We start from the raw sequence: 25,380 nt of genomic DNA on the forward strand, positions 1-25,380 counted from the left end.
ATCCTTTCCATGCACTTAAGCCTATTTTCCGACGACAGTAGCAGCTAACGAAAACGGAATGGAGATGAGCAATTAGTGTGAAAACCCCATTGAAACGACATGCACTAACCTTTTCCGATTGCCTTTACGCAGGAAAAAGGCAGGAAAACTAACGAGAGGTATGGACCTCTCGTTAGGACAGCTCTGTGCCAGGAAAAAGTGTTAATTGAAAAAATAAACAAACTTTGAGCCAATCCCAGCGCATTAGCAGAGCTAGAAGCGCTGTGATTGGTCCAAAGGACCTCAGAAAACACATAAAAAATAAAAAAAAAAAAGGATCGGGAGGGGGCAAGGGCGCTCATCAGGAGCGTCCTGTACGGACGGCCTTGCCCCCCCCCCCCCCCCCCCCGCTGCTCCCCACTTTCCGCCGCTCCCCCCACCCCGAAAAAGCAAACTTCTAGAAGCCCCTGCCCCCCTCCCTTCCTCAGTACTCTGTCACCTGTGCTCCGCCTCCCGACATCCTCCGTCCGTGCCCCGTCCCCTTTTGGGGTCGTCGCCGCCATTCCCCTCCTCCATCGGGCCCCCCTTCCTCTTACCGGGCCCGTGCAGCGCCTCTCTCCTCTGTCCGAAGGCGCTGCACGGGCAAGAAGAACGCTGAATCAGCTGATGCCTGCCTTCGCGATGGCGCGTCTTTCTCCTCCTGGGCCCGCCCCTGTCTGACGTCAGTAACCTACGTAGGTTACTGACGTCAGACAGGGGCGGGCCCAGGAGGAGAAAGACGCACCATCGCGAAGGCAGGCATCAGCTGATTCAGCGTTCTTCTTGCCCGTGCAGCGCCTTCGGACAGAGGAGAGAGGCGCTGCACGGGCCCGGTAAGAGGAAGGGGGGCCCGATGGAGGAGGGGAATGGCGGCGACGACCCCAAAAGGGGGCGGGGCACGGACGGAGGATGTCGGGAGGCGGAGCACAGGTGACAGAGTACTGAGGAAGGGAGGGGGGCAGGGGCTTCTAGAAGTTTGCTTTTTCGGGGTGGGGGGAGCGGCGGAAAGTGGGGAGGGGGCAGGGGCTGCTAGAATTTTGCTTTTTCGGGGTGGGGGGAGCGGCGGAAAGTGGGGAGCAGCGGGGGGGGGGGGGGCAAGGCCGTCTGTACAGGACGCTCCTGATGAGCGCCCTTGCCCCCTCCCGACCCTTTTTTTTAATTTTTGTTTTTATTTGGGAGCCATGTGCTTGCGATTTGACTGTGTTGTGACTGTTTGTGGCATGCGCAGAGCAGCTAACATAACGCTTGGCTGCTCTGCGCATGATTTGGGGGCCGATTAACGATGTGTATTGTGATTCTTTGATACATTGTACGTTTCACTACCGATCTCAGCATGTGTGACTTTTTTTTTTGGTGCATTTTTCGTTATTTTAAAATCGTTAGGGACTTTAACGATTTAGATTTTTTTACGTTTGGTTGCTGCATCTGCCTCATAGTCATTAGTGCATGGTAACTGTTCAGAGGTGCCAAGTGATCCAGCATTAACTCAGTGCATTACCTAGAACTTATTAGCAAGATAATATTTTTATCTCCCAGAAAAATTCCCTAACGCGTGCACTAACAGATCTATTACCAAAGAACGCCTTAATACCATCATGCGGAAACCCTGTTAACGTACGTTAAGGGCTTAATGCCTTAAAGTAATCCTGCCCATAAGCGACTTGTCCAAGGTCATAAAGAGCAGCAATAGGATTTGAATCACGCTTCCCTGTTTGTCAGCCCAGTGCTCTGATCACTAGGCTACACCCTCCACTCCTTCTGAACCCCCTCCCCACACACACACACAACATCATCTCTATGTCCATTCATTGAGAAAGCCCTGGCAGTCAAATAATTGATATATTACTTTGGGAAAAAATATATTGTCAAATCAATAATGTTTAAATTTGAGAGACAAAAACAGACAGAAAGATGGGAAACAAGACAGTGAGATAGACTGAGTGCATAATTACCTGTGGTGGAGGGCAGGAGAGGAGTATGCACAGTGATGTAATCACAAAGTGGCCAAATCTTTTCCAGTGGTAACTGTTCAACTCCAAAAGAAGCTGTGACATCAGGTGGGATAATGGGATCGTAGCCAATAGTCTAACCAGAAACACAATAAAAAAGTTTTAACCAAAATCACATATTTATTTATTTGTGACATTTATATCCCACATTATCCCAAACAAGTTTGAGTACAATACACGGCTTACAATAAACAGTATAGGATACATAACAAAGAATAATGCATAAGAAAGTAATTTGTTGTAAGAATCTAATTTTACAATACAGTTTCACAAACATACTGGGATAGGTATGGATGTTTAACACTTAGAAAATCTAATATGAATGAGAAATTGTACATGAAACAAAGAGATAATGGTAAATAGAGTAATAACCAATTCAGGTAAAAATTAATTGTTTGAGATATGGTTGTTCTTTGTGAGGGTTTGTTTGAATAGGAACGATTTGAGGATTTTGCGGAATCTAGTATATTCCTGAATATTTCTTATTTTTGGTGGTAAGGAGTTCTACCATTTGGTTCCTAGGTAAGTGAAGTCTGCAAGTGGACAGTTTTGTAGATCATGTTTTTGCAATTTGGAAAGTGTAACATAGTAAATGATGGCAGATAAAGACCTTTACGGTCCATCAAGTCTGCCCAACAAGATAAACTCATTTTACATGGTATGTGATACTTTATACCCGAGTTTGATTTGTCCTTGCCATTCTCAGGGCACAAATCATAGAAGTCTGCCCAGCACTGCTCTTGTACTAAATTGTGAAGCTAACGTCGAAATCTCTTCAAATTTACACTCCAGCCCATCCATATCTATTCAGTCACGATCAGAGCATAGACCGTGGAAGTCTACCCAGCACCAGTTTTGCTTCCCAATTACTGGCGTCACCACCTAATCTCCGCTAAGATTCCGTGGATCCATTCCTTCTAAACAGGATTCCTTTGTGTTTATCCCACGCACGTTTGAATTCCATTACCGTTTTCATCTCCACCACCTCCCGTGGGAGGGCATTCCACATATCCACCACACTCTCTGTGAAGAAATACTTCCTGATATTACTCCTGAGTCTGACCCCCTTCAACCTCAATTCATGTCCTCTAGTTCTACCGCCTTCCGTCTCCGAAAAAGGTTAGTTTGCGAATTAACACCTTTCAAATATTTGAACGTCTGTATCATGTCACCCCTGTTTCTCCTTTCCTCCAAGGTATACATGTTCAGGCAGCAAGTCTCTCCTCATACGGTTTGCAACGCAAATTCCATAACATTTTTGTAGCTTTTCTTTGCACCGCTTCCAGTCTTTTTTGTAATCTGAGATAGTTTCTTGCCTCATATCTAGTGTTTCTTTGAGGTAAGTTTATTAATGGTACCATACAGTCTGGCGCTGTGCCATTTAGTATTTGAAAGATAAAGGTGCATAATTTGAAGGTGATTCTCGCTTTGAAGGGAAGCCAGTGTAATTTGATTAATAAAGGGGAGGCACTTTCAAAACAAGAGATTTTGTATATGAACCTGGCTGCAGTGTTTTGAGCTGTTTGGAGTTTTTTCAACAGGTACTCCTTACATATAATTGTGAAGACAAGAATCCTGCAGAAAGCAGGAGCAGAAATTGCTATTGCTGGGGACTTCAAAAAAATAGAGCATGGAGAAGCAGAAAATGCTTAGATATTTGATTAAGTTTACAGATCCAGGCAATACTGGAAAAGCAGCAAACACAAACTCAGAAACATTGCATAAAATGGGATTCTGTGCTAAAATAATCCATTTTATTCTAAAATAACTCAACCTTAACAGTAGTCCATGTTAACCCCCCCCCCACCCCCACCCCCACCCCCACCCCCTAAGCTGCCTACCCTCTTTTAGGCTAAGCAGCTCAATCCTGTTTACCAAGGACAGGCTGCATTAGTCCTGGTTTAAAACAAATAGGAGAAAATATTTTTTCACTCACAAATAGTTAAGCTCTGGAATTCTTTGCTGGTACCAAAACCCTCATCTACACCCTTGTCACCTCTCGTTTAGACTACTGCAATCTACTTCTTGCTGGCCTCCCACTTAGTTACCGCTCCCCTCTCCAATCGGTTCAAAATTCTGCTGCCCGTCTCGTCTTCCGCCAGGGTCGCTTTACTCATACTACCCCTCTCCTCAAGTCGCTTCACTGGCTCCCTATCCGTTTTCACATCCTGTTCAAACTTCTTCTACTAACCTATAAATGTACTCACTCTGATGCTTCCCAGTATCTCTCCACACTCGTCCTTCCCTACACCCCTTCCCATGCACTCCGCTCCATGGATAAATCCTTCTTATCTGTTCCCTTCTCCACTACTGCCAACTCCAGACTTCGCACCTTCTGTCTCGCTGCACCCTATGCTTGGAATAAACTTCCTGAGCCCCTACGTCTTGCCCCATCCTTGGCCACCTTTAAATCTAGACTGAAAGCCCACCTCTTTAACATTGCTTTTGACTCGTAACCACTTGCCTCCACCTACCCTCCTCTCCTCCTTCCTGCACACATTAATTGATTTGATTTGCTTACTTTATTTTTTGTCTATTAGATTGTAAGCTCTTTGAGAAGGGACTGTCTTTCTTCTATGTTTGTGCAGTGCTGTGTACGCCTTGTAGCGCTATAGAAATGCTAAATAGTAGTAGTAGTAGTAGTAGGATGTGGTAACAGCGTTTCCTTGTCACTTGCAGCAGATGAATCCAGGAACTAGTGGGTTAAGTCCGCCTACCAGCAGGTGGCGATAGAGATAAACAAACTAAAGGCAGTGATGCCAAACGGCCAGCTCCTTCCTCAGTTAGTATGTCTCTATCTCAGCAGGTGGTGGACGGCTTTTTCTCCAGCTCCTGGGCCCAAGGCTTCTGAGGGTGCTCCTGGGCCAGTGGCCAGTTTGAGCCGGGGGTGGCGGACTGGTGGTGTCCCCTTTGGCAGCATGCGCAGTTGCTGGGTCCCTGCTGCACCTCAAATTCCCTCTGAACAGGCTTTTGCTGTTCCTTTCCTTCCCTGTTTGTTTCTGCCTCCTCACTAAAAAAAAAAAGAAAACAAAAAGAGAACCATAGAATTTATCTAAAAGAGAAACAGAAACACAGGGAAGTGTGTTTTTGCTGAGAGCAGGTTTGTGTTACTGGTGTCCGAGTCCTGTTTTCTGTTGCCTGCTTGTCTGAGCCTGCCTTGAAGTGGAGTCGGAGAGTTTTTTTCTTCAGCTCAGCTGTCAGTTCCCGCACTTTCCCGGTCTGGGTAAGTCCTGCTGGGTTTGTGTTCGGAGACGGGCGATGGCAGCGGAGGCGGTAAAACGCTGTTCCCGGTGCGGGAAATGGCGTTCAGCGGCGGGCCTTTGCAGCGCGGGGTGCGCTGATTTGGCGGGACTTGATGGAGTGGTGCCCCCCCCCCCCCCCCCAGAGAGCGTGCTTTCCCGCCCAGAGCCTGGCGATTCTCGTGCCATTTTGCAATCGGTCGCAGAGACGGCTCTGGTAGCGATTTTGGGCAAAGCTTCTTCTCCGCTGGTAGGGGAGTCAGGGGGGCCATCAGGCACTGTGGGCGATGGTGCAGGTGTCATGGCTGCAACCTCCTCTGTTGTGGGGGAGGGGTTTTCGCCAGAGTTTATTTTGCTACTCCATCAGGCGTTTTTGTTGAAAAGGGCCTTGCCCCCCCCCCCCCCTCCCACGGTTGCGACAGCTTCGGCCTTTGATTCTCTCAGGGGGTCTGGGGGTAACCAAGAGATTTTGGGTTTTTCCCCAGAGGATTTCTCCTCCCTTAAAAAGCCTAGGCTTTCATTGGGGTCTGAGGAGGGGTCCTGCATATGGTCGCCTGCAGCTTCCTCCGTGGTGGCTCTCTCGGAGCAGACGGGGGGTAGAGGATGCGGAGGACGGTGTCCTCACTGACCAACTGGAGGACTCTTCCGCCATGAGGATTTTCCATATGGAGGAGTTGTCCTCCTTTATGTCTCAGGTGCTGGAAGCCCTGAATATAGAGGACCCTGAGGTTGTGGCTTCTCAGGCGGTCACCCCCAAGATGGCTAGTACCAGATGACCTTCTAAGGCCTTTCCGGTACATGAAGCTATTGAAGAGTTGATTTTGGCCCAGTGGGCGGATCCGGATGGGGGGCTGAAAGTAGCCAGGGCTATGGCCAGGCTGTATCCGGTTTCAGCAGACCGTTTAGAGCAGTTTGCTCTACCTAGGGGGATGCCCTGGTGACGGCGGTCACTAAGAAGACTACTCTTCCAGTGAAAGATGGTGTGGCACTTAAGGATATGCAAGACAGATGGCTAGAGGCCTCTTTAAAATGTGCCTTTGAGGTGGCCGCTTTGACACTTCAAGCTTCTGTTTGTAGTTCTTATGCGGCTAGAGCTTGTCTCAGTTGGCTACATTCTGTCATGGATTCGATTTCGGAGTCTGTTATTCCGGGAACTCCTCAGATGCCGCTGATGGATATTGGGCTGGTGTACTTGGCGGATGCTTTGTATGATTTGGTCTGTGCTTCGGCCAAACTCATGGCCTTGACCGTTTCCTCTCAGCATCTTCTGTGGCTCCGTCATTGGGCCACAGATATGGCCTCTAAGCAACGGCTCATTAAATTGCCTTTCCGAGGAAAATTGCTTTTTGGGGAAGGCCTAGAAAAGATTGTTAAAGATTTGGGGGATTCCAAATCTCAGCGTCTTCCTGAGAATAGACCCAAGTCTACTTCCAGGCACGGAGCCTCGAGGTCACGTTTCAGAGAGACGCGATGGTATCGCCCGGGGCGGTCCAACGCAGCCTTTCAGTGTCCTCGTTTTGGGCAGCATTCTTCCTTTCACAATGAGACGCGTCCGGCTGGACCCCCCCCCCCTCTCATCAGGGGGCTCCTTCTTGGGCCTCCCAATGATGGGGTGCAGGTCCACTCGAGAGGAGAGCAGATCAGTGGTCAGCTTTCTCTGTTTCTTCCAGAGTGGGCCAGAATTACTTCAGACCAGTGGGTCCTCGATGTGGTGCGAGAAGGTTACAAGCTAGAATTCTTCTCTCCTGTCACAGACTTTTTTCTGGAGTCCCACTGTGTATCGCGGGCCAAGTGGACAGCGGTTCTGCAGTGTTTGCGAGACCTGCTAAGGATAGGGGCTATCATGCCTGTTCCTCCTCTCGAAAGGTGCACAGGTCGGTGCTCCATCTTCTTTGTGGTTCCAAAGAAGGAAGGGGTTTTTCGGCCTATTCTCGATCTCAGAAAAGTAAACCAGTTTTTGCGGGTTTGTCACTTCCGCATGGAGACATTAAGGGCAGTTATTGCTGCTGTTCAACCAGGTGAGTTTTTGATGGCTCTCGATTTGAGGGAAGCTTACCTGCACATTCCCATTTGGCAGCCCCATCAGAGATTTCTCAGATTTGCGGTGCTGGGTCAGCACTTCCAGTTTCGGGCCCATTCTTTCGGAATGGCCACTGCCCCACGCACTTTTTCCAAGGTCATGGTGGTGGTGGTGGCGTTCCTACGGAAGGAGGGGATTCGAGTGCATCCATATCTCGAAGACTGGCTGATTCGGGCGACGACAGCAGAGGAGAGTTGAGTGGTCACCGACCAACTGATTGCGGTGTTGCAATCCTTAGGTTGGGTGGTCAATATGGACAAGAGTGTTTCTTCCCGAGGGGCAAAGGATCAAACTGCTTTCTCAGGAATGGACCTTATTGAGTTGTTGCGCTCCCCGAGTGTGGAACTATGTTCAGCTCCTCGGCAGTGGCAAACCAAGGGGGGGCAGTGGGGGCGGTCCGCCCCGGGTGCACGCCGCTGGGGGGGGGTGCCGCAGTGCGCGCCTGTGGGCTCCGACTTGTTGGAATGTAATTGTATTTTACATGCATTGCCTGTCACCTATTATTTCTCTGTGATTACTCTGTGACCTCTGATGTGAATTACTTAGAGAGGTCACACAGCTATGCAACTTCCTGTGGGGGTTAGATGCAGCACATGCAGCACATGGAGCACATGGAGCTCATGATCTCTCCTAACCTGAGAGGATCTATGGTGGTGTGAGCATCCATTACCATCTAAGCACATGGAAGGAGCTGATAATACAAATGTATAGTAATATGTATATATAAGCCTGTCTGATTATAATCTAACTGCAAACTGTGAGTAAACAGATGTTTTGTTACTTCAACTTTAAAGTGACTCAGCAGTGAATTATTCAGGGGTGAATGAGAGAGAGATGAAGAAAGAAATTAACATTTCTAAAGCTGAAGCTGTGTGTACTAAAATCTGCTAATTATTTACTACAAATAATCCAACAAAAGGGTTATGGGCCCAGGGTCCAGGAATTGAAAAAGAAGAGAAATATTACCAGGCAGAAAAAAAAAGGCCACATTTTTCTCTTAAGTTTTAAAGGAAAGATTCAGTCTGTCTCTCTCTCCCCCCACACAGCAGACAGAAGGCTAAGAAAATGGCTGAGGGAAGAAATTCACCATTGTTCTATTCTCTCAAGGTGCCTAAATTAACTGAGTTTAATTATCAGCAATGGGAATTAAGATTCATATGTCTCCTTCGAGCAAAAGGATTAAATATATGCTTAGACCAAGACAGAACAGCTGAAAATATGGCTGAATGGGACAATGCAAACTATTATGTGAAGTGCATGCTTTTGGAAGCTCTCTCAGAGAAACAAGCCATATTAGTGGAGGGAAAAGATACACCAAAGGACATTTTATATAAACTGAGAACTATGTATGCAACTACATATGCAAAGCAGCAACCAATTTGGTTGGCAGAGTTGAATGAAACCAAATTAAGGGATAAAAGTAAATGTAATGATCACATTATGTATCTTATGTCTTCATTTCAAAAGCTAGAACTTTCTGGAATTCCCATGTGTGATGCATTGAAAAGAGCATTTCTTTTTACCTCACTATCAAAGAAGTTTGATGTTTTTAGGTCTGTAAATGAGGCCATTGAAGGGCAATCTTTTGAACAGACAACATCAAAACTAAGGCAGGAATGCATAATAAATGATTCTGAGGAGATGTGTTCTCAAAGCAAGTCAGAGAGAAATGAAACAAATTTCTTGGCAAAGAACAGAGGAAGGCGGAGCTATGGGAAAACTCCACCCAAGGGCAAGCTGATTTGCTACTCATGTGGAAAGGAGGGACATGTATCTAAATGGTGTAAGGAAACACAAAACACTCCCTCTAGCTCACCTAAGCCAATGGAACTAAAGAATTTTCAAACCAGGAAATGTATGAAGGACAAAGATAAACACAAGGGCTTTCTAATGGCAGAAAAATCTTTGACTATGGTAAATAATAATTCAAATGAAAGTACTTGGATTTTGGATTCGGGGAGCACATGCCATTTAACCAATTGTAAGGATTTCTTTCAGGAAATGTGTCCAGAGGAAGGTATTCTTAAAACTGCAAACGCAGGGACTGCTAAGATCCAAGCAAGAGGCATTGGATTCTTAAAATGCAAAGTGTCTAATGAAGTTAAAGAAATTCCTGTAAGTGATGTCTTGTATATTCCCCAAGCAGTTTGCAATATGCTTAGTGTATCTACATTAGATAAGAAGGGATTTGCGATTCATTTTGAAAACAGTAAGTGCACAATCTCTAAAAATGATGAAGTGTATGCTGAAGCTTTATGCATAATGATGTTTATAAGCTGAACATTTCAGGTGAAGCCTCACATATGGCGCAAGTAAGGAAGAATGATGGTAAATGTAGTCTGGAAATCTGGCACCGCCGCCTGGGACATCGTGATTCTAAGGTGATCCAGGATCTTTACAGTAAGCAACTAGCCACCGGCATTCAGATAAGTGCAGATGCTGGTAAAATGGAGAAATGCATAGACTGTGTTACTCAAAAAGGTGTGAGACCCTCATTTCCTGCATACACAGGAAATAGGAGTAATAAAGTGCTGGACTTAATACACAGTGACTTATGTGGACCGTTTAATATCCCATCATTGGGAAATAACAGATTTGTGCTAATATTCTTGGATGATTTCTCTAGATATTGTGTGGCCTATTTGCTGAAAGAAAAAAGTCAAGTCACAGACATGCTGAAGAAATACGTAGCCATGGTGAGCAACAAATTTGAAAGAAAACCAAAGGTTCTTCAGACCGACAATGGTGGTGAGTTCACTTCACAAAGCATGCGCACATTTCTAGAACAAGAAGGCATTCAACATATCACAACAGTAGCTTATACACCAGAGCAAAATTCTGTTGCAGAGAGAAAATTTAGGTCACTTGTGGAAATGACCAGATGTATGCTGTCAGATAGCAATCTCCCTAAAAGACTATGGGGGGAAGCCATTCTCACAGCAGTGTACCTACAAAACAGAATGCCAACTAAAGGCGCTGAGCGCACACCACATGAGACATGGCATGGTAGGAAGCCAAACCTGTCACACATAAGAACATTTGGAAGTACAGCATATGCTCATGTACCAAAGCAAAGAAGGCATAAGCTGGATTCCACAACAGAAAGGGGCATTTTAGTTGGCTATGCTCCAGGACACAAAGGATATAGAATTTTGAATCTGAAAACTGGCATTGTTGGCATAAGACATGTTACATATTTTGATGAAAACAAAAGGGTTGATAAAGGCTGGATTATCCCAGATGAGCCTTATCATCCAGAATATGAAACTAGAACTATAATAGACATGCCAGTGTATATAAATGCCATACCAAGGCAGATGTCTGAAAGCAACTCATCTGTATCTAACGAGGAACAGGCAGAGGAAGCAGACACAGAAAGGATCATTGAAGAAGACAGTACAGTTGGAGAAGGGGAATCAATTGGAGAAGAACTCTCAGATATAGAGGATGCGGAAAGGTCAGACCAACCTGTTGTCAGACGCTCATCCAGGGAAAACAAAGGTGTTCCACCCCCAAGACTGTCTTACCTAACAAAGTCAGCAGAAGCTCAAGAGCCCTTAACATGGGATGAGATTGAGAAAATGCCAGCAGAAGAAGCTGCTGAATGGCATAAAGCTGCACAAGAAGAAATTGATGCATTGGATAAAAATAATACTTGGATTCTTACAAAATTACCTCCTGGCAAGAAAGCTATAGGATGCAAATGGGTATTCAAGTTAAAAAGGAATGCACAAGGAAAAGTGGAAAGGTATAAAGCCAGATTAGTGGCAAAGGGATATCTTCAAAAATATGGAGAAGATTTGATGAAGTGTTTGCACCTGTAGTGAAACACACGACAATCAGAACACTTCTGAGCATTGCAGTCTCAAAAGGCATGCAAGTCAACCACATTGATGTGAAAACAGCGTTTCTTCACGGAGATATAACTGAAGACTTGTACATGGAACAGCCAACAGGTTTCATAAATACAAAACAAAGACAGCTAGTGTGTAAATTAAACAAAGGTCTTTATGGATTAAAGCAAAGTGCAAAATGTTGGAATGAAAAATTGCATGAAATATTGACAAATTTAGGATTTAAGCAAGGTGAAGCAGATAAATGCTTGTACACTAGGTGCACAAATGGACAATATGCATACATTTTAGCTTTTGTTGATGATCTGCTCATTGCAAGCAAAAGTGAGCAAGAGTACAAGGACATTGTAAAATGTTTAAACCTCAATGTTGAGATAAAAGAACTTGGAAATGTGTCATACTATCTTGGTATAGAAATTGAGAAACAAAATGATGGTTCTTATCTTCTAAGCCAGAAGCAGAAAATAAATGAGCTTATTGAAAGTTTAGGTATGCAAGATGCCCAAGTTGTAAGCACTCCCATGATCACTGATTTTTTGAAGGATGAAACAGTAAGAGAACCTTTACCAGATAACATCCAATATAGATCAGCCATAGGTAAGCTTTTATATCTAGCTACCACATACAGGGCTGATATAGCAAATGCAGTAGGAATTTTGAGCAGAAGGGTCAGCTCACCTACCAAATCAGATTGGACTGCAGTTAAAAGGATGGTAAGGTATTTAAAGGGTACCATTGATTGTAAATTAAAGATTTCAGCCAATAGTAATCCAAAACTAATATGTTACTGTGATTCAGATTGGGCAGGGGATCATTCTAATTATAAGTCCACAAGTGGATATGTGTTTATGTATGGAAATGTACAAATTTCATGGGCCAGTCATAAACAAAGTATTGTGAGTTTGTCTTCTACAGAAGCTGAATACGTGGCCGTATCGGAAGCGTGCAGAGAACTGATGTGGATTGAAAAACTTATGCTGGATTTTGGAATAGCTGAAAAGAGACCAATCCAGATAATGGAAGATAATCAGAGCTGCATCCGACTGTCACAGAATGACAAGGTTCAGTTACGCACCAAGCACATCGCAACGAAATACCACAACGTGCGAGAGTTGGCGAAAGAAGGGGTCATCAGTCTACACTATTGTCACACCAGTGAGATGACAGCTGACATCATGACCAAACCGTTACCCAGAGAACATTTTGTGAATCTGCGTATAAAGCTTGGACTTTGTATGAATAAATAATTGCATGACAGTTATGCATGAGAAGGGGTTTGTTGGAATGTAATTGTATTTTACATGCATTGCCTGTCACCTATTATTTCTCTGTGATTACTCTGTGACCTCTGATGTGAATTACTTAGAGAGGTCACACAGCTATGCAACTTCCTGTGGGGGTTAGATGCAGCACATGCAGCACATGGAGCACATGGAGCTCATGATCTCTCCTAACCTGAGAGGATCTATGGTGGTGTGAGCATCCATTACCATCTAAGCACATGGAAGGAGCTGATAATACAAATGTATAGTAATATGTATATATAAGCCTGTCTGATTATAATCTAACTGCAAACTGTGAGTAAACAGATGTTTTGTTACTTCAACTTTAAAGTGACTCAGCAGTGAATTATTCAGGGGTGAATGAGAGAGAGATGAAGAAAGAAATTAACATTTCTAAAGCTGAAGCTGTGTGTACTAAAATCTGCTAATTATTTACTACAAATAATCCAACACGACTTTGCTAACTTCGCTCGTTCGCTGCAGCTCCCTCTGCCCCAGCACCCCCCCCCCCCCAGTGGCATGCACCCGGGGGGGGGGTGCTGCACCCGGGGGGGGGCACATCGGCGATCTGCCCCGGGTGCCATCCAGGCTAGGAACGCCACTGCTCCTCGGTTACATGACGGCGACCTTGGAGGTCATTCTATGGGCAAGGGCTCACATGCAGCCTCTTCAGAATTTCCTTTTGAGCAGATGGTCACCGATGTCGCTGAATTATCAATGACGCCTTCCTTGGTTGAGTCGGGCCAGGGACAGTCTCGTGTGGTGGCTCCACTCAGCCAATTTGCAGAAGGGTGTTTCTCTGGTATCTCCCAATTGGGTGGTAGTCGTGACGGATGCCAGTCTTGCGGGCTGGGGAGCCTGTTGTCTTCATCGAGTAGCCCAGGGATCGTGGACCCCTCTTGAAGCGACTTGGCCAATAAATCGTCTGGAGTTGTGAGCAGTCGTGAATGCGCTGCGGAGTTTTCAGGACCTTCTACAGGGGCAGGCGGTTCATGTATTCTCGGACACCACCACGACGGTGGCCTACGTCAATCGGCAGGGGGACACTCGCAGTCTTCCCTTGGCAGTGGAAGCGTCTCGTCTTCTAGTATGGGCGCACATTGCGGGTCAAGACAATATTCAAGCAGATTTTCTCAGCCAGACTCTTTTGGACACAGCGGAATGGACGCTGTCAGACTCTGCTTTTCGGCTGATCTGTCAACGTTGGGGAAGACCAGTAATGGATCTCATGGCCATGGCTTACAATGCCAAAGTTCCCCAGTTCTTCAGCCGCAAACGGCAGCCAGGATCCGCAGGATTGGACGCTCTTCTCCAGCCGTGGCCGGAACAACAGCTACTGTATGTTTTTCCTCCGTGGCCTCTGATAAGGAGAGTTCTTTGCCGCATAGGGCGGCATCGGGGGCCAGTCGTTCTAGCGGCCCCAGACTGGCCCCGACAGCTGTGGTATGCGGATCTCGTTCGAGTACTCTCAGAGCCACCATTGCGACTTCCTGTGACTCCCAATCTGCTGCATCAAGGGCCAGTTCAGATGGAAAATCCCTCCCACTTTGATCTTACGGCCTGGCTATTGAGAGGCAGCAGCTGAGGAAGAAGGGATTTTCAGGACCAGTCATTGCCACTCTTTTGGGGGCACGGAAGCAGTCTACTTCAGCAGCGTACGCACGAGTGTGGAAAGCTTTCTCAGCGTAGTGTGCTTTGCATACTGAATCGGATTTTCAGGCGGACATTCCGGTTATTCTGGAGTTCCTTCAGGATGGGCTTCAAAAGGGATTGGCATATAATTCCCTTCAAGTGCAGGTGGCCGCACTACCTTGTTTTAGTGGCAAACTGGATGGTTCCTCTTTAGCAGCTCACTCTGATGTGGTCCGTTTCCTACGCGGGACTCTTCGGCTTCGGCCTCCTCTGCAGCAGCCGTGCCCAGCGTGGCATTTGAATGCGGTACTGCGAGCCCTCCAGGCCCCACCGTTTGAGCCGTTGAATAAGGTTTCTGAGAAGGATCTAACATTTAAGACAGTGTTTTTGGTGGCCATTGCTTCGGCTAGGAGGATTTCTGAAATTCAGGCTTTGTCTTCCAGAGATCCTTTTTTGCAGTTAACTGAAACGGGGATGTCGATCCGGATGGTGCCATTGTTTCTACCTAAAGTGGTTTCGGCTTTCCATGTCAATCAGGCGGTTATCTTCCATCTTTTCAAAGAGAGGATTATCCGGGGGAGTTTGCCTCGCTACGTTTCCTGGACGTGCGGAGAGCTTTGTTTCGGTACTTGCAGATCTCTAACGAGTTTTGACGCTCGGATCATCTCTTTGTGCCCTTGTCAGGATCGAAAAGAGGTGAGGCGGCTTCTAAGGCTTCCATTGCTCGCTGGATTAGGGAAGCCATTGGAGCGGCGTATCTGCTACAAGGGCGGGCATCTCCAGTGGCCCTGAAGGCGCATTCTACTCGGGCACAGGCGGCTTCTTGGGTGGAGGCGGAGGCCTTATCTCTGGAAGAGATTTGTTGGGCGGCAACTTGGGCGTCCCGTCATACTTTTGCGAATCATTACAGTCTAGACGGGTCTGCTCTGGAGGATGTGAGTTTTGGGGCGGGAGTGTTGGCATGGGAAGCGTCAGCTTCCCACCCTACTTAAGGAATACTTTGGTACATCCCACTAGTTCCTGGATTCATCTGCTGCAAGTGACAAGGAAGGTAAAATTATGTCTTACCTAATAATTTTCTTAACGCAGCAGATGAATCCAGGATCCCTCCCTAGTTCAGCCGACGTTTTTTTCATTTTCCGTGCAGTGTGGCTATTTTTTCCTTCCGGGTTCTCTTTTGCAGAGTTCAGACAGATATGGGAACATGAAAAGGATTCCGATTTCTGGATCAAATTGCAATTATTTCGAAGTTCTTATTTGGTTCTCTGTTTTTCATAGTGGGGATGGTTTCTGGTTGTTATTGGTTTCATATTTTTGGCCTTGGCAAATGCTTACGAATGACATACTAACTGAGGAAGGAGCTGGCTGTCTGGCATCACTGCCTTTAGTTTGTTTATCTCTATCTCCACTTGCTGGTAGGCGGACTTAACCCACTAGTTCCTGGATTCATCTGCTGCATTAAAGGAAAGAAAATTATCAGGTATGACATAATTTTACCTTAGCGTTTCTGGGTTTAAAAATGGTTTGAACAAGTTCCTGGAGGAAAAGTCCATAGTCTACTATTGAAGCAACTGTTTGCCCTGGGATTTGTAGCATGGAATGTTGCCACAATTTGGGTTTCTGCCAGGTACTTGTGACCTGGCTTGGTCACTGTTGGAAACAGAATACTGGACTAGATGGACCATTGGCTACTCTTATGTTCTTATGGTTTTGTTTCCAAGTTATCTACGAATTGTAGCTCCTGCTTGTCATCCCCCTGAGAGTTTTGAGAGGAAACTTCCCCAGCCCCTGTTACAAGCAAGAGCAACTCTCCTAGAGGAAAAAAGAAGAAAAAGAAAAACTGTAAGAGTTTTGGGTAGCCATCTAAATGCCAGGTTATCCTTAGAGTTACAGGTTAATATGGTAACTCAAAGATCCTTCTTTATTATGCGTAATCTTTATCATGTATGCAAATATTTTGAGCAGGAACATTTTCATTTAATAGTACAATCATTGGATCTGAGTCTTTTAGGGGCCCTTTTACTAAGCCACGTAAGCGTCTATGTGCGCCCAATGCATACCAAAATGGAGTTACTACCCGATTACTGCGTGGCTCTTGTGGTAGGTTAATTCTTGGCATGCATCCAATATGCACGGCCGAAAAATATTTAGTACACGCGTATCGAACGTGCACCAAGTGGCATTTGACGCGCATGGTCATTACCACCCGGTTACCGCGTGAGACTTTACCACTAGGTCAATGGCTGGCAGTAAGGTCGCATACCCCAAATGGACGCACGGCAATTTTGATTTTGCCGCATGTCCATTTTCAGCAAAAAAAAGGCCTTTTTTTTTTACAGGCGCGCTGAAAAATGGATCGGCGCATGCCAAAAACCCACGCCTACACTACCGCAAGCCATTTTTCAATGCAGCTTAGTAAAAGGACCCCTTAGACTATTGTAATATTATTTACTTGGGCTGTTCTAAGCAATGTAATATTCTTATTCAAAACTTGTAATTCTATTTACTATGTAAGCCGCATTGAACCTGCTATGTGTGGGAAAGTGTGGGGTACAAATGTAATACATAAATAAATAAATAAGTTGTTAAAAGGCTTCAATCTCTTACAATATGACACTAAGTTTGATTTATTCTTTGAAAGTTGTTATGAAAACTCATAACGCTAGGGTTCTTTTTACATTTTTGTGCTTAATTTACAAGGTACTTTATGGTTTGGCTCCATCATACTTTTTAGATCATTTTGTATTTCAAGGGAAGACCAGAATAACTAGAATAGTGACTTTGTTTATTTTTCCATCATGAAGGAATATGATGAGATCTAAATTATTATTTTTATTTTTTTTTCTTTAAATTTTGCTCACACCTTTTTCAGTAGTAGCTCAAGGTGAGTTACATTCAGGTACACTGGATATTTCTCTGTCCCAGGAGGGCTCACATTCTAAGTTTGTATCTGAGGCAATGGAGGGTTAAGTGACTTGCCCAAGATCACAAGGAGCAACAGTGGGATTTGAACTGGCCACATGTGGATTGCAAGACTGGTGCTCTAACCACTAGGCCACTCCCCACACCCAATCTTTTCTCATTTCAAGCAGCTAGATTTGGATAAAGTTGTTCAGACTCTTTTGCTTTCAGCTACAAGTTGCAGTCATTTCAGAAGACAAAGACAGACATATTTATTTAGAACATACATTTTGAATTTAATAAGGGGCATTTTAACTTTGAGAGGCATTTTCGAAATGATGTCTAAGTCCAACTTTAGATGTTCTTCTAACAATGTCCAAAATTCAAGTGGTGCATATAACCATTTTCAAAACAGAAAAATGTCTCTTTTTTTTTTTTTTTTCCGAAAATGGCTATTTGTGGCTATTTGCTAGATGTTTTGGTGCTCTGTGCATTTATCTTTTTGGACCATTAAAAAAAAAGTCCAAGTGAAAAACGGACAAAATCAAGCCATTGGGATGTAGGGACAGTCAGCATTCTTAGTAGACTGGCCACACAGACATCCCAGGAGAGCAACAGGCACCTAGGGGACACTGCAGTGGACTTCAAATAAATGTTCCCAGGTACACATCTCACCATTGCTCCCTTATCTTGTCTGCTGAGCCACCCCCAAAACCCACTAACCCCACTACGGCAGCCCTTATGGGTGAAGGGGGAACCTATATATGGGTACAGTGGGTTTCTGGTGACTTTTGGAGGGCTCACAGTTTCCACCACAAGTGAAACAGGCAGGGGGAGGTATGGACCTGGATCCACCTGTCTGCAGTGCACTGCATCCACCACTAGTCTACTCCAGGGACCTGAATGCTGCTGTAATGGAGATGAATATAACATCTGAGGCTTGCATAGAGGCTGGTAAGTAATGTTTTTAATCACATTTTTGGGAGGTGGAAGGGGGTTAGTGGAAGTAAGGGGAGGTCATCCCTGATTCCCTCAGTGGTCATCTGGTCATTTAGGGCACTTTTTTGTGGCTTATTCATTAATTTTATTTATTTATTTATTTATTTATTTATTTATTTATTTATTTGTAGCATTTGTATCCCACATTTTCCCACCAACTTGCAGGCTCAATGTGGCTTACATTTGCCGTAATGGCGGTTGCCATTTCCGGGTAACAGAATTACAAATGGTATTGCATTAAGGTGCATACATACATGGTAACATACATGGAACATGACATATATGGAACAGATCATGGTATATATATATATATATACCATGTGCATACATACATGGTAAAGAAAAATAAATTATGGTATTGCATGAAGGTTGCTGAGAATAAATTGGATTGTAACATACATTAGGTCATCGATTATAGAGCGTTGGATTATAGATATTGGATTGTAGCATACATTAGGTCATTGATTATAGAGAGTCCCTATTCAGTATAAGGTTGAAGTGGTAATGCTTGATCATGAATATCAAAGAGGTTAATTAGTCATGAGGTAAAAGATCGGTTATGTATAGATCGTGTGTAGTGTTATTTAGTATTTAAGATGGATGTTTAAGGTATGCCTTCTTGCGAAGATCTGTTTTCAGTAGCCTTTGGAAGATGGTTAGGTCCTGCATTGTTTTTATGGCCTTCGGTAGTGCGTGCCATAGCTGCGTGCAGATGTATGAGAAACTGGTCGCGTATGTGGATTTATATTTTAGTCCTTTACAGCTAGGATAGTGGAGATTGAGGAATGTGCGTGATGATCTTTTCGCATTCCTAATAGGCAGGTCTATAAGGTCTGACATATAGGTCGGGGCTTCCCCGTGAACGATTTTGTGAACCAAGGTGCAGACTTTGAATGCAATTCGTTCTTTTAGTGGAAGCCAGTGTAGTTTTTCTCTTAGGGGTTTGGCGCTTTCGTATTTCGCTTTCCCAAATAAAACAAGTCTAGACCAAAATGGCCAACTTAAAGACCTGGATGTTTTTGTTTTGTTCCATTATGGCAGAAAAAGGTCCAAGCGTTAGAAATGCCCAGATCCTGCCCTTAATACACCCCTGATACTCCCCCTTGTGATTTGAATGCACTTCTGATGGACATCATAGAAAAACATTTCAAAATTGGTTTTGAAAATACCAATTTGGACATTTTTGTTTTTCTCTTTTGAAAATGAGCCCCTTTGGGGGTTCATTTTCAAAGCACTTAGACTTATAAAATTCTGTAAGTTACTTTGGAGCTGAAAATTATTTACCCCGGTCCTATCCTGATAACGTTCAGCAGTCTGAGGTCAGAGCATTGGTGTAATTTCGGAGGGCAGGGGGGGCACTGCCCCCCTCCAAACACTACTGAATAGAGTGCCTCAACTCTCTCTCCACCTCCCTCTCTCTCCATCACCCATCGAACATCACCCTTTCTTGACCACGCCCCTCCCCAGCAAGCCGGCATTTCTATGTACCTCTCAATCTCCCCCCCCCCCCCCCCCCAGATGTACCTTTTAAAACATTTTTTTATGTTTGAAATGGCGGACAGCAGCACCTATGCAGAAACAGGAAATTGCATCAGAGTTAAGGCTGTGGGGAAGGTGCGAGCACTGTGGTCAAAACTCCAAACATTTAAAAAAAAAACTTTTCAAAATGTACACAGTGGGGGGGGGGGGGGGGTACTTGAGAGGCCTAAGAAGATGTGGTTTGCTGGCAGGAGAGGGAGAAGGACAAATGCTGGCCCACTGGGAAAGGGAGAGAGGAGAAAAGGGAAGGAGAAATGCTGGACCATTAGGGACAAAAGGGAGAAGGAAATATGCTGGACAATTGGGTAGGGAAGGGAGGGGAGGAGAAATGCTGAATCATTAGGAAGGGGAGAGAAGGAAAGAGAAATGTGGACTATTAGTGAGGGGACAGGGAAAGAGAAATGCTGGACCACTGGGGAGGGGAGAGGGAAGGAAAAAATCAACAGTGTCCACTATGGAGGTTTTACTTGATGCACTATTAGCATTCATGTTGAACTTGTCATCATTGAAGATTAAGGTTTGATTATATAGATATGCTATAGCATTCTCAAACCGTCTGCTTGACCCCTGAGGCAGGCGTTGTTACGCCGAAATACGGCCCATGTCGGGTCTTTATGAATAAAGGACTCTTGATTGTTCCAGACTTGAAAACTCTGTTGTACTTTTTTCTTTTGCTGTTCATGTTTGTGTACTTTTGAACCCTCTCTTTTGTTATCTGTATTATTTTGCTGTGCATTATTTTGCTATTTTTGGTACATAATTCCCTGGAGTGTATTCAGTGTGCATAATGGCATCAATAACAGAGATACTTTCCCTACTATTCCCTTTTATTTTTTAAGAGTAATGCTTGTACAGGGAGAGCAGTGTTTCCTCTAAGCTGTGCTAAACATCCAGTAATTCAGAGTAGCTATAGTTGAACTACAGGTGCATAAGTAGGGAAAGCATGCAGAGCATGGCTTATGAAATTTTCTAACCTCCCTGCCAGTGTTTATGTACGTCAAACTCGGGTATACATATAAAGTATCACATACAATGTAAAATGAGTTTATCTTGTTGGGCAGACTGGATGGACCGCATAGGTCTTTATCTGCTGCCATTTACTATGTTATTATTGGGCTCATTTTGGAAAGAGAAGGACGTCCATCTTTCGACATAAATCGGAAGATCGATGTCCTTCTCACAAAGACGTCCAAATCGGTATAATCGAAACCTGATTTTGGACGTCTCCAACTGCAGTCCATTGCAAGGACATCCAAATTTCAAGGGGGCGTGTCGGAGGCGTAGCGAAGGCGGGACTTTGGCGTGCCTAACACTTGGACGTCTTTGACCCATAATCGAAAAAAACAAGGACATCTCTGATGAACACTTGGATGTTTTCACCCGGACGTGTTTTTATTACGAAAAAGACACAAAAAGGTGCCCAAAATGACCAGATGACCACCGGAGGGAATGGTGGATGACCTCCCGTTATTCCCCCAGTGGTCACTAACCCCCTCCCACCCTCAAAAAACATTTCGTGCCAGCATCTATGCCAGCCTCAGATGTCATACTCAGGTTCATGACAGCGCATGCAGGTCCCAGGAGCAGTTTTAGTGGGTACTGCAGTGCACTTCAGACAGGCGGACCCAGGTCCATACCCCCCCTACCTGTTACATTTGTGGAGGAAACAGCAAGCCCTCCAAAACCCACCACAAACCCACTGTACCTACATCTAGGTGCCCCCTTCACCCGTAAGGGGTACGGTAGTGGTGTACAGTTGGGGGTAGTGGGTTTTGGGGGGGGGGCGGAATGTAAGGGAGCTATGTTCCTGGGAGCATTTTCTGAAGTCCACTGCAGTGCCCCCTAGGGTGCCCGGTTGCTGTCCTGGCATGTCAGGAGGACCAGTGCACTACAAATGCTGGCTCCTCCCACATTGAAATGGCTTGCATTAGGACATTTTGACATGGACATCTTTGGTTTCGAAAATCGACGAAAGTCAGAAATGTCCATGTCTAGGGACGTCCAAATCTAGGGATGTCCAAATTTAAGGATTTGGACGTTTCTGACGGTATTTTCGAAACGAAAGATAGACGTCCATCTTTTTTCGAAAATACAGGTTTCCCCACCCCCTGGATTTCGCCGTTTTGCAAAGACGTCCAAATCGCAACTTGGACGTTTCTTTTGAAAATGCCCCTGTGTGTGTGTGAGCACATCTGTGTATGTATCTGTGAGAAGTGCTCACAGGGTAATGTAACAGAAAATATTTGCTCATGTCAACTTAGTCCTTAGAGGGGACATTGTCTCCCTCATTCCTTGCTCCCCCGTGAGGGGTTTCCTTTTTTACCTCCCTCTTCTGGGGCAGCAGCACTGCAGAAAGGCATTGCGACCAGTCAGCGTGGGTCCTTGAGCACCTACACATGCTTAAGACCTGCAGGCTCCTGTCCCCTCTGAAACAGGAAGTCGAGGTGGTAGGAGCCGGCAGGCCTTGAGCATGCACAGGACAGATTGGATACCACGATGGGAGGGGGGGAGGAGAGAGAGAGACACTGAAGATGGGGGGCGGGTTTGAGAGGCAGGGGACAAGAAAAATGTTGGATGCCATGGTGGAAGACTATGAGATGGTAAGTAAGGGAAGGGGGGATGATGGGGTTGGGGCTGAGGCAGAAGCAATGGGGTTGGAGCAGAGGTGGGGGTGGGGTCAGGGGGCAAAGCTGGAGAGGTGGAGCTTGGGCACCCCAAACAAAATGGTGTTCCACTGTCCCTGCTTCAGCTATCCTGCTCATCTTTGGAGACAAGGCTTTACATAAGCAACATCCCTTTCAAAAATGATCTCCAAAATGGTCCTGTAAGTTGATTTCAGCCCATGGGCCACAATTGGTCCACTCCTGTCCTGCAGGACATTTGATTACTAGGGCCTCTAGGTACATGCATATAACTCCAATACTAAATCAGCTCCATTGGTTCCTGATGTCTAGCAGGAACTCATTTAAAATATTGACTTTAGTTTACCAGGTAATTTATGAGACAGCTCCCTGGTATTTTTCATAGACTTTGAAGGTATACCGACCAGCGCGCACACTGTGGTCAGTGGATTCAAAATATTTGGAAACTGTAAACTTAGGAAAGGTGCATTATGCAGAAACAAGGGCAGCTGCATTTTCTGCAGCAGGACCACATTTGTGGAACAGTTTGCCTGGTTATTTACGCCTTGCTACAAATGTAATTCACTTAAGAGGTTGCTGAAGACTTATTTGCTTCTGATGGCATATCCACTGGTGTAATGGCAGTAAAGGCATAGTGCAGATAGGTTCTGCAGTTTATTTCCTGTTTTTTTTTTTAAAATGTATAATGTTGATGTTGATGTTGAGTTTGTATAAATTTTTATGGATGTTTTATTGTAATCTGACTAGTGTTTAAGTGGAATGTAAATTAATAAAATAAATAAATACTGTACCTTCATCTGGAATGCCTGCATCCTAAGGGCCACTTCCTTTCCAATTCTTCCCAGTCCCAGAATGCCAAGTGTCTTCCCATGAAGCTCTGCTCCCATGAACTAGGAAGAAATAACTATTATATTTTTATCAGTTCATACATTTCTTATTGTATATAAAGGGGTTTTTTTGAGGGGGTACTTGGAGGTACTGAGTACCAGCACCTTTTCCATTGTCTGCTAAAATTGACCCATGGAACCCAAGTTTTAATGAAAGAGCTCAGGCTCTACATACCAATTCTGTCTTGTCATAGATTCTATGACTGGTTGCAGGTGGCCTGGCTATTATGGGGTGGGTCCCTCTGTGATTACCCCACTCTTGAAGGGTGGCCTAGCATTTGAGTACCGGCACCTTTTTTGCTAGAAAAACAACACTGTATATATATATATATATATATATAAAAAATACTTTTTGTGAAATATGATTTTAAAATGTTTTTGTTATACTTGATACAGCCAGTTTGTGAAACATGAGTTAATGTCGGATACCTGTCCCCATGCCTTTGCCAAAGTCCTTGTCTTCCCCTGCACGGCTGGGCTCTGCAGGTACTTGAGCCCCGCACTGCAGGAAGTTGGGGAAGTCTCACAGTTTCAAGTCCCGTGAGACTTCCATGACTTCCTTCACTGCGGGGCTCAAGTACCTGCAGAGCCCAGCCATGCAGGGGAAGACAAGGACTCTGAGGCTGTGCTGAGGAAACTGAAAAAATCCAGAGCCTGAGAACAGCTTTAGAAGTAAACAAGGGGTGAGGGGGCAGGTCGGCTTTAAAAAAAAAACGCAACGTTAAAAAACAACTTTGCGTTAAAAAATGAATGTTCAATAGCATTAACTCGTTCATTGCCCGCCCCTAATATGGTAAAATTATGTCTTACCTGATAATTTTCTTTTCATTAGTCCCTCAGATCAATCCAGAGACTTGTGGGTTATGCCCCTCCTCTAGCAGGTTAGATAGAGAGAACTCAGAAGTTTGCTACAATAGAGCATGTGCAGCCAGCCTCACTTCAGTATAACGATACCAAAGCAGTAAGAACCATAGAACACTCTCCTGTCTCTGCAAAAGCAGCATAAACTTGGAAGAAACTCTCCGAGCTGCTATAACTTAGAAATGTAAATATAAACACACCCTAACAGCCTTACCCGTCCAGAGACAAAGGAACGTGAACAGAACCGACTGAAGTATACTGAATCCGATCAGAGATTACGAAAGCGAATTCCTGGGAGGGGCTCTGGATTGATCTGAGGGACTAATGGAAAGAAAATTATCAGGTAAGACATAATTTTACCTTCCACAGCGTCCCTAGATCAATCCAGAGACTTGTGGGATGTACCAAAGCAATCCTCATCAAGGATGGGACCGGCCTACTGCGGCCGCCAACACAGAAGTCCCAACAAGCGCCTCTCGATGCGCAGCAACATCAAGACGGCAATGCATAACAAAGGAATGCCAAGACGACCAAGACGCCGCTTAACAAATGTACTCCGACGACACCAGATGACACTCCACAAAAGAAGAGGCCTGAACCCTGTTAGATAGTGCCCAAATGCGAACAGGGAAAGAATCCCCCAACAACAGGTAAGCTGACGCAATAGCCTCCCTAAGCCACCGATCCACCGTGGCCTTAGAGGTCAAGTTCGCTTTCTTATGACCTGCGAACAGCACAAAAAGATGATCTGCTTTCAAAACGAATTAGTCGCCTCCAAATAACACATCAGAGGTCCCCTAACGTCTAAATCTGTAGAGCTCGAAAATTGTGAGGGAAATCCTCTTGCTTGAAGGATGGATGGCAACACCACTCCCTGGTTAACGTGAAAACGCGTGACTACCTTAGAAACCAAGGACGGCACCCTTCGAATTGTCACTCCCGCCTCCGAAAAAACGGAGAAAGGGGCTCTGCACAAAAGGGCCTGAAGCTCAGACACCCGCCTGGCTGAAGCCATTGCCACCAGAAACACAGTCTTCAACTTGAAAACATTCAAGATCTTTACTCAGGGGCTTGAAAGGAGACCACCAAAACACCCTAAGGACCAGGTTCAAATTCTAATCCGGCACCACCGGAACCCAAGGAGGTGTGAGATGCTCTACACCGCGAAGAAAATGAACAAACTCTGGAAGAGACACTAAGGAGTGGCTCCCCAAACGACCCCTCCAGGAAGCCAATGCCACTAACTGATCCTTTAAAGTACTTAGCGACAGTTCCTTAACCATCACTTCCTGCAAAAAGGTCAGAACGGACCCAAGAGGGTCTGATTGAGGGGAAATGCCTGCCAAGGAACCCCAAGCCACAAACGACCTCCATACTCCATCATACGCAGTAGAAGTGGAACATTTGCGCGCCTGTAACATGGTCCCAAAAACCGC

At 45.1% G+C, this 25,380-nt stretch overlaps 1 protein-coding gene across 1 annotated transcript in view; it reads right to left on the reverse strand.

The window, feature by feature from the left end:
* The window catches only part of LOC115474244 (D-3-phosphoglycerate dehydrogenase-like), a 239,423-nt gene that overhangs the window by 162,403 nt on the left and 51,640 nt on the right, over nucleotides 1–25,380 (reverse strand). Inside the window, 2 exon segments of the mRNA XM_030209629.1 lie at nucleotides 1,971–2,103; nucleotides 22,988–23,086. Of these exon segments, the coding sequence (XP_030065489.1) occupies nucleotides 1,971–2,103; nucleotides 22,988–23,086 (232 nt within the window).

This window comes from Microcaecilia unicolor, chromosome 7, assembly GCF_901765095.1.
Source record: "Microcaecilia unicolor chromosome 7, aMicUni1.1, whole genome shotgun sequence".
In the NCBI taxonomy this organism is placed as follows: domain Eukaryota; kingdom Metazoa; phylum Chordata; class Amphibia; order Gymnophiona; family Siphonopidae; genus Microcaecilia; species Microcaecilia unicolor.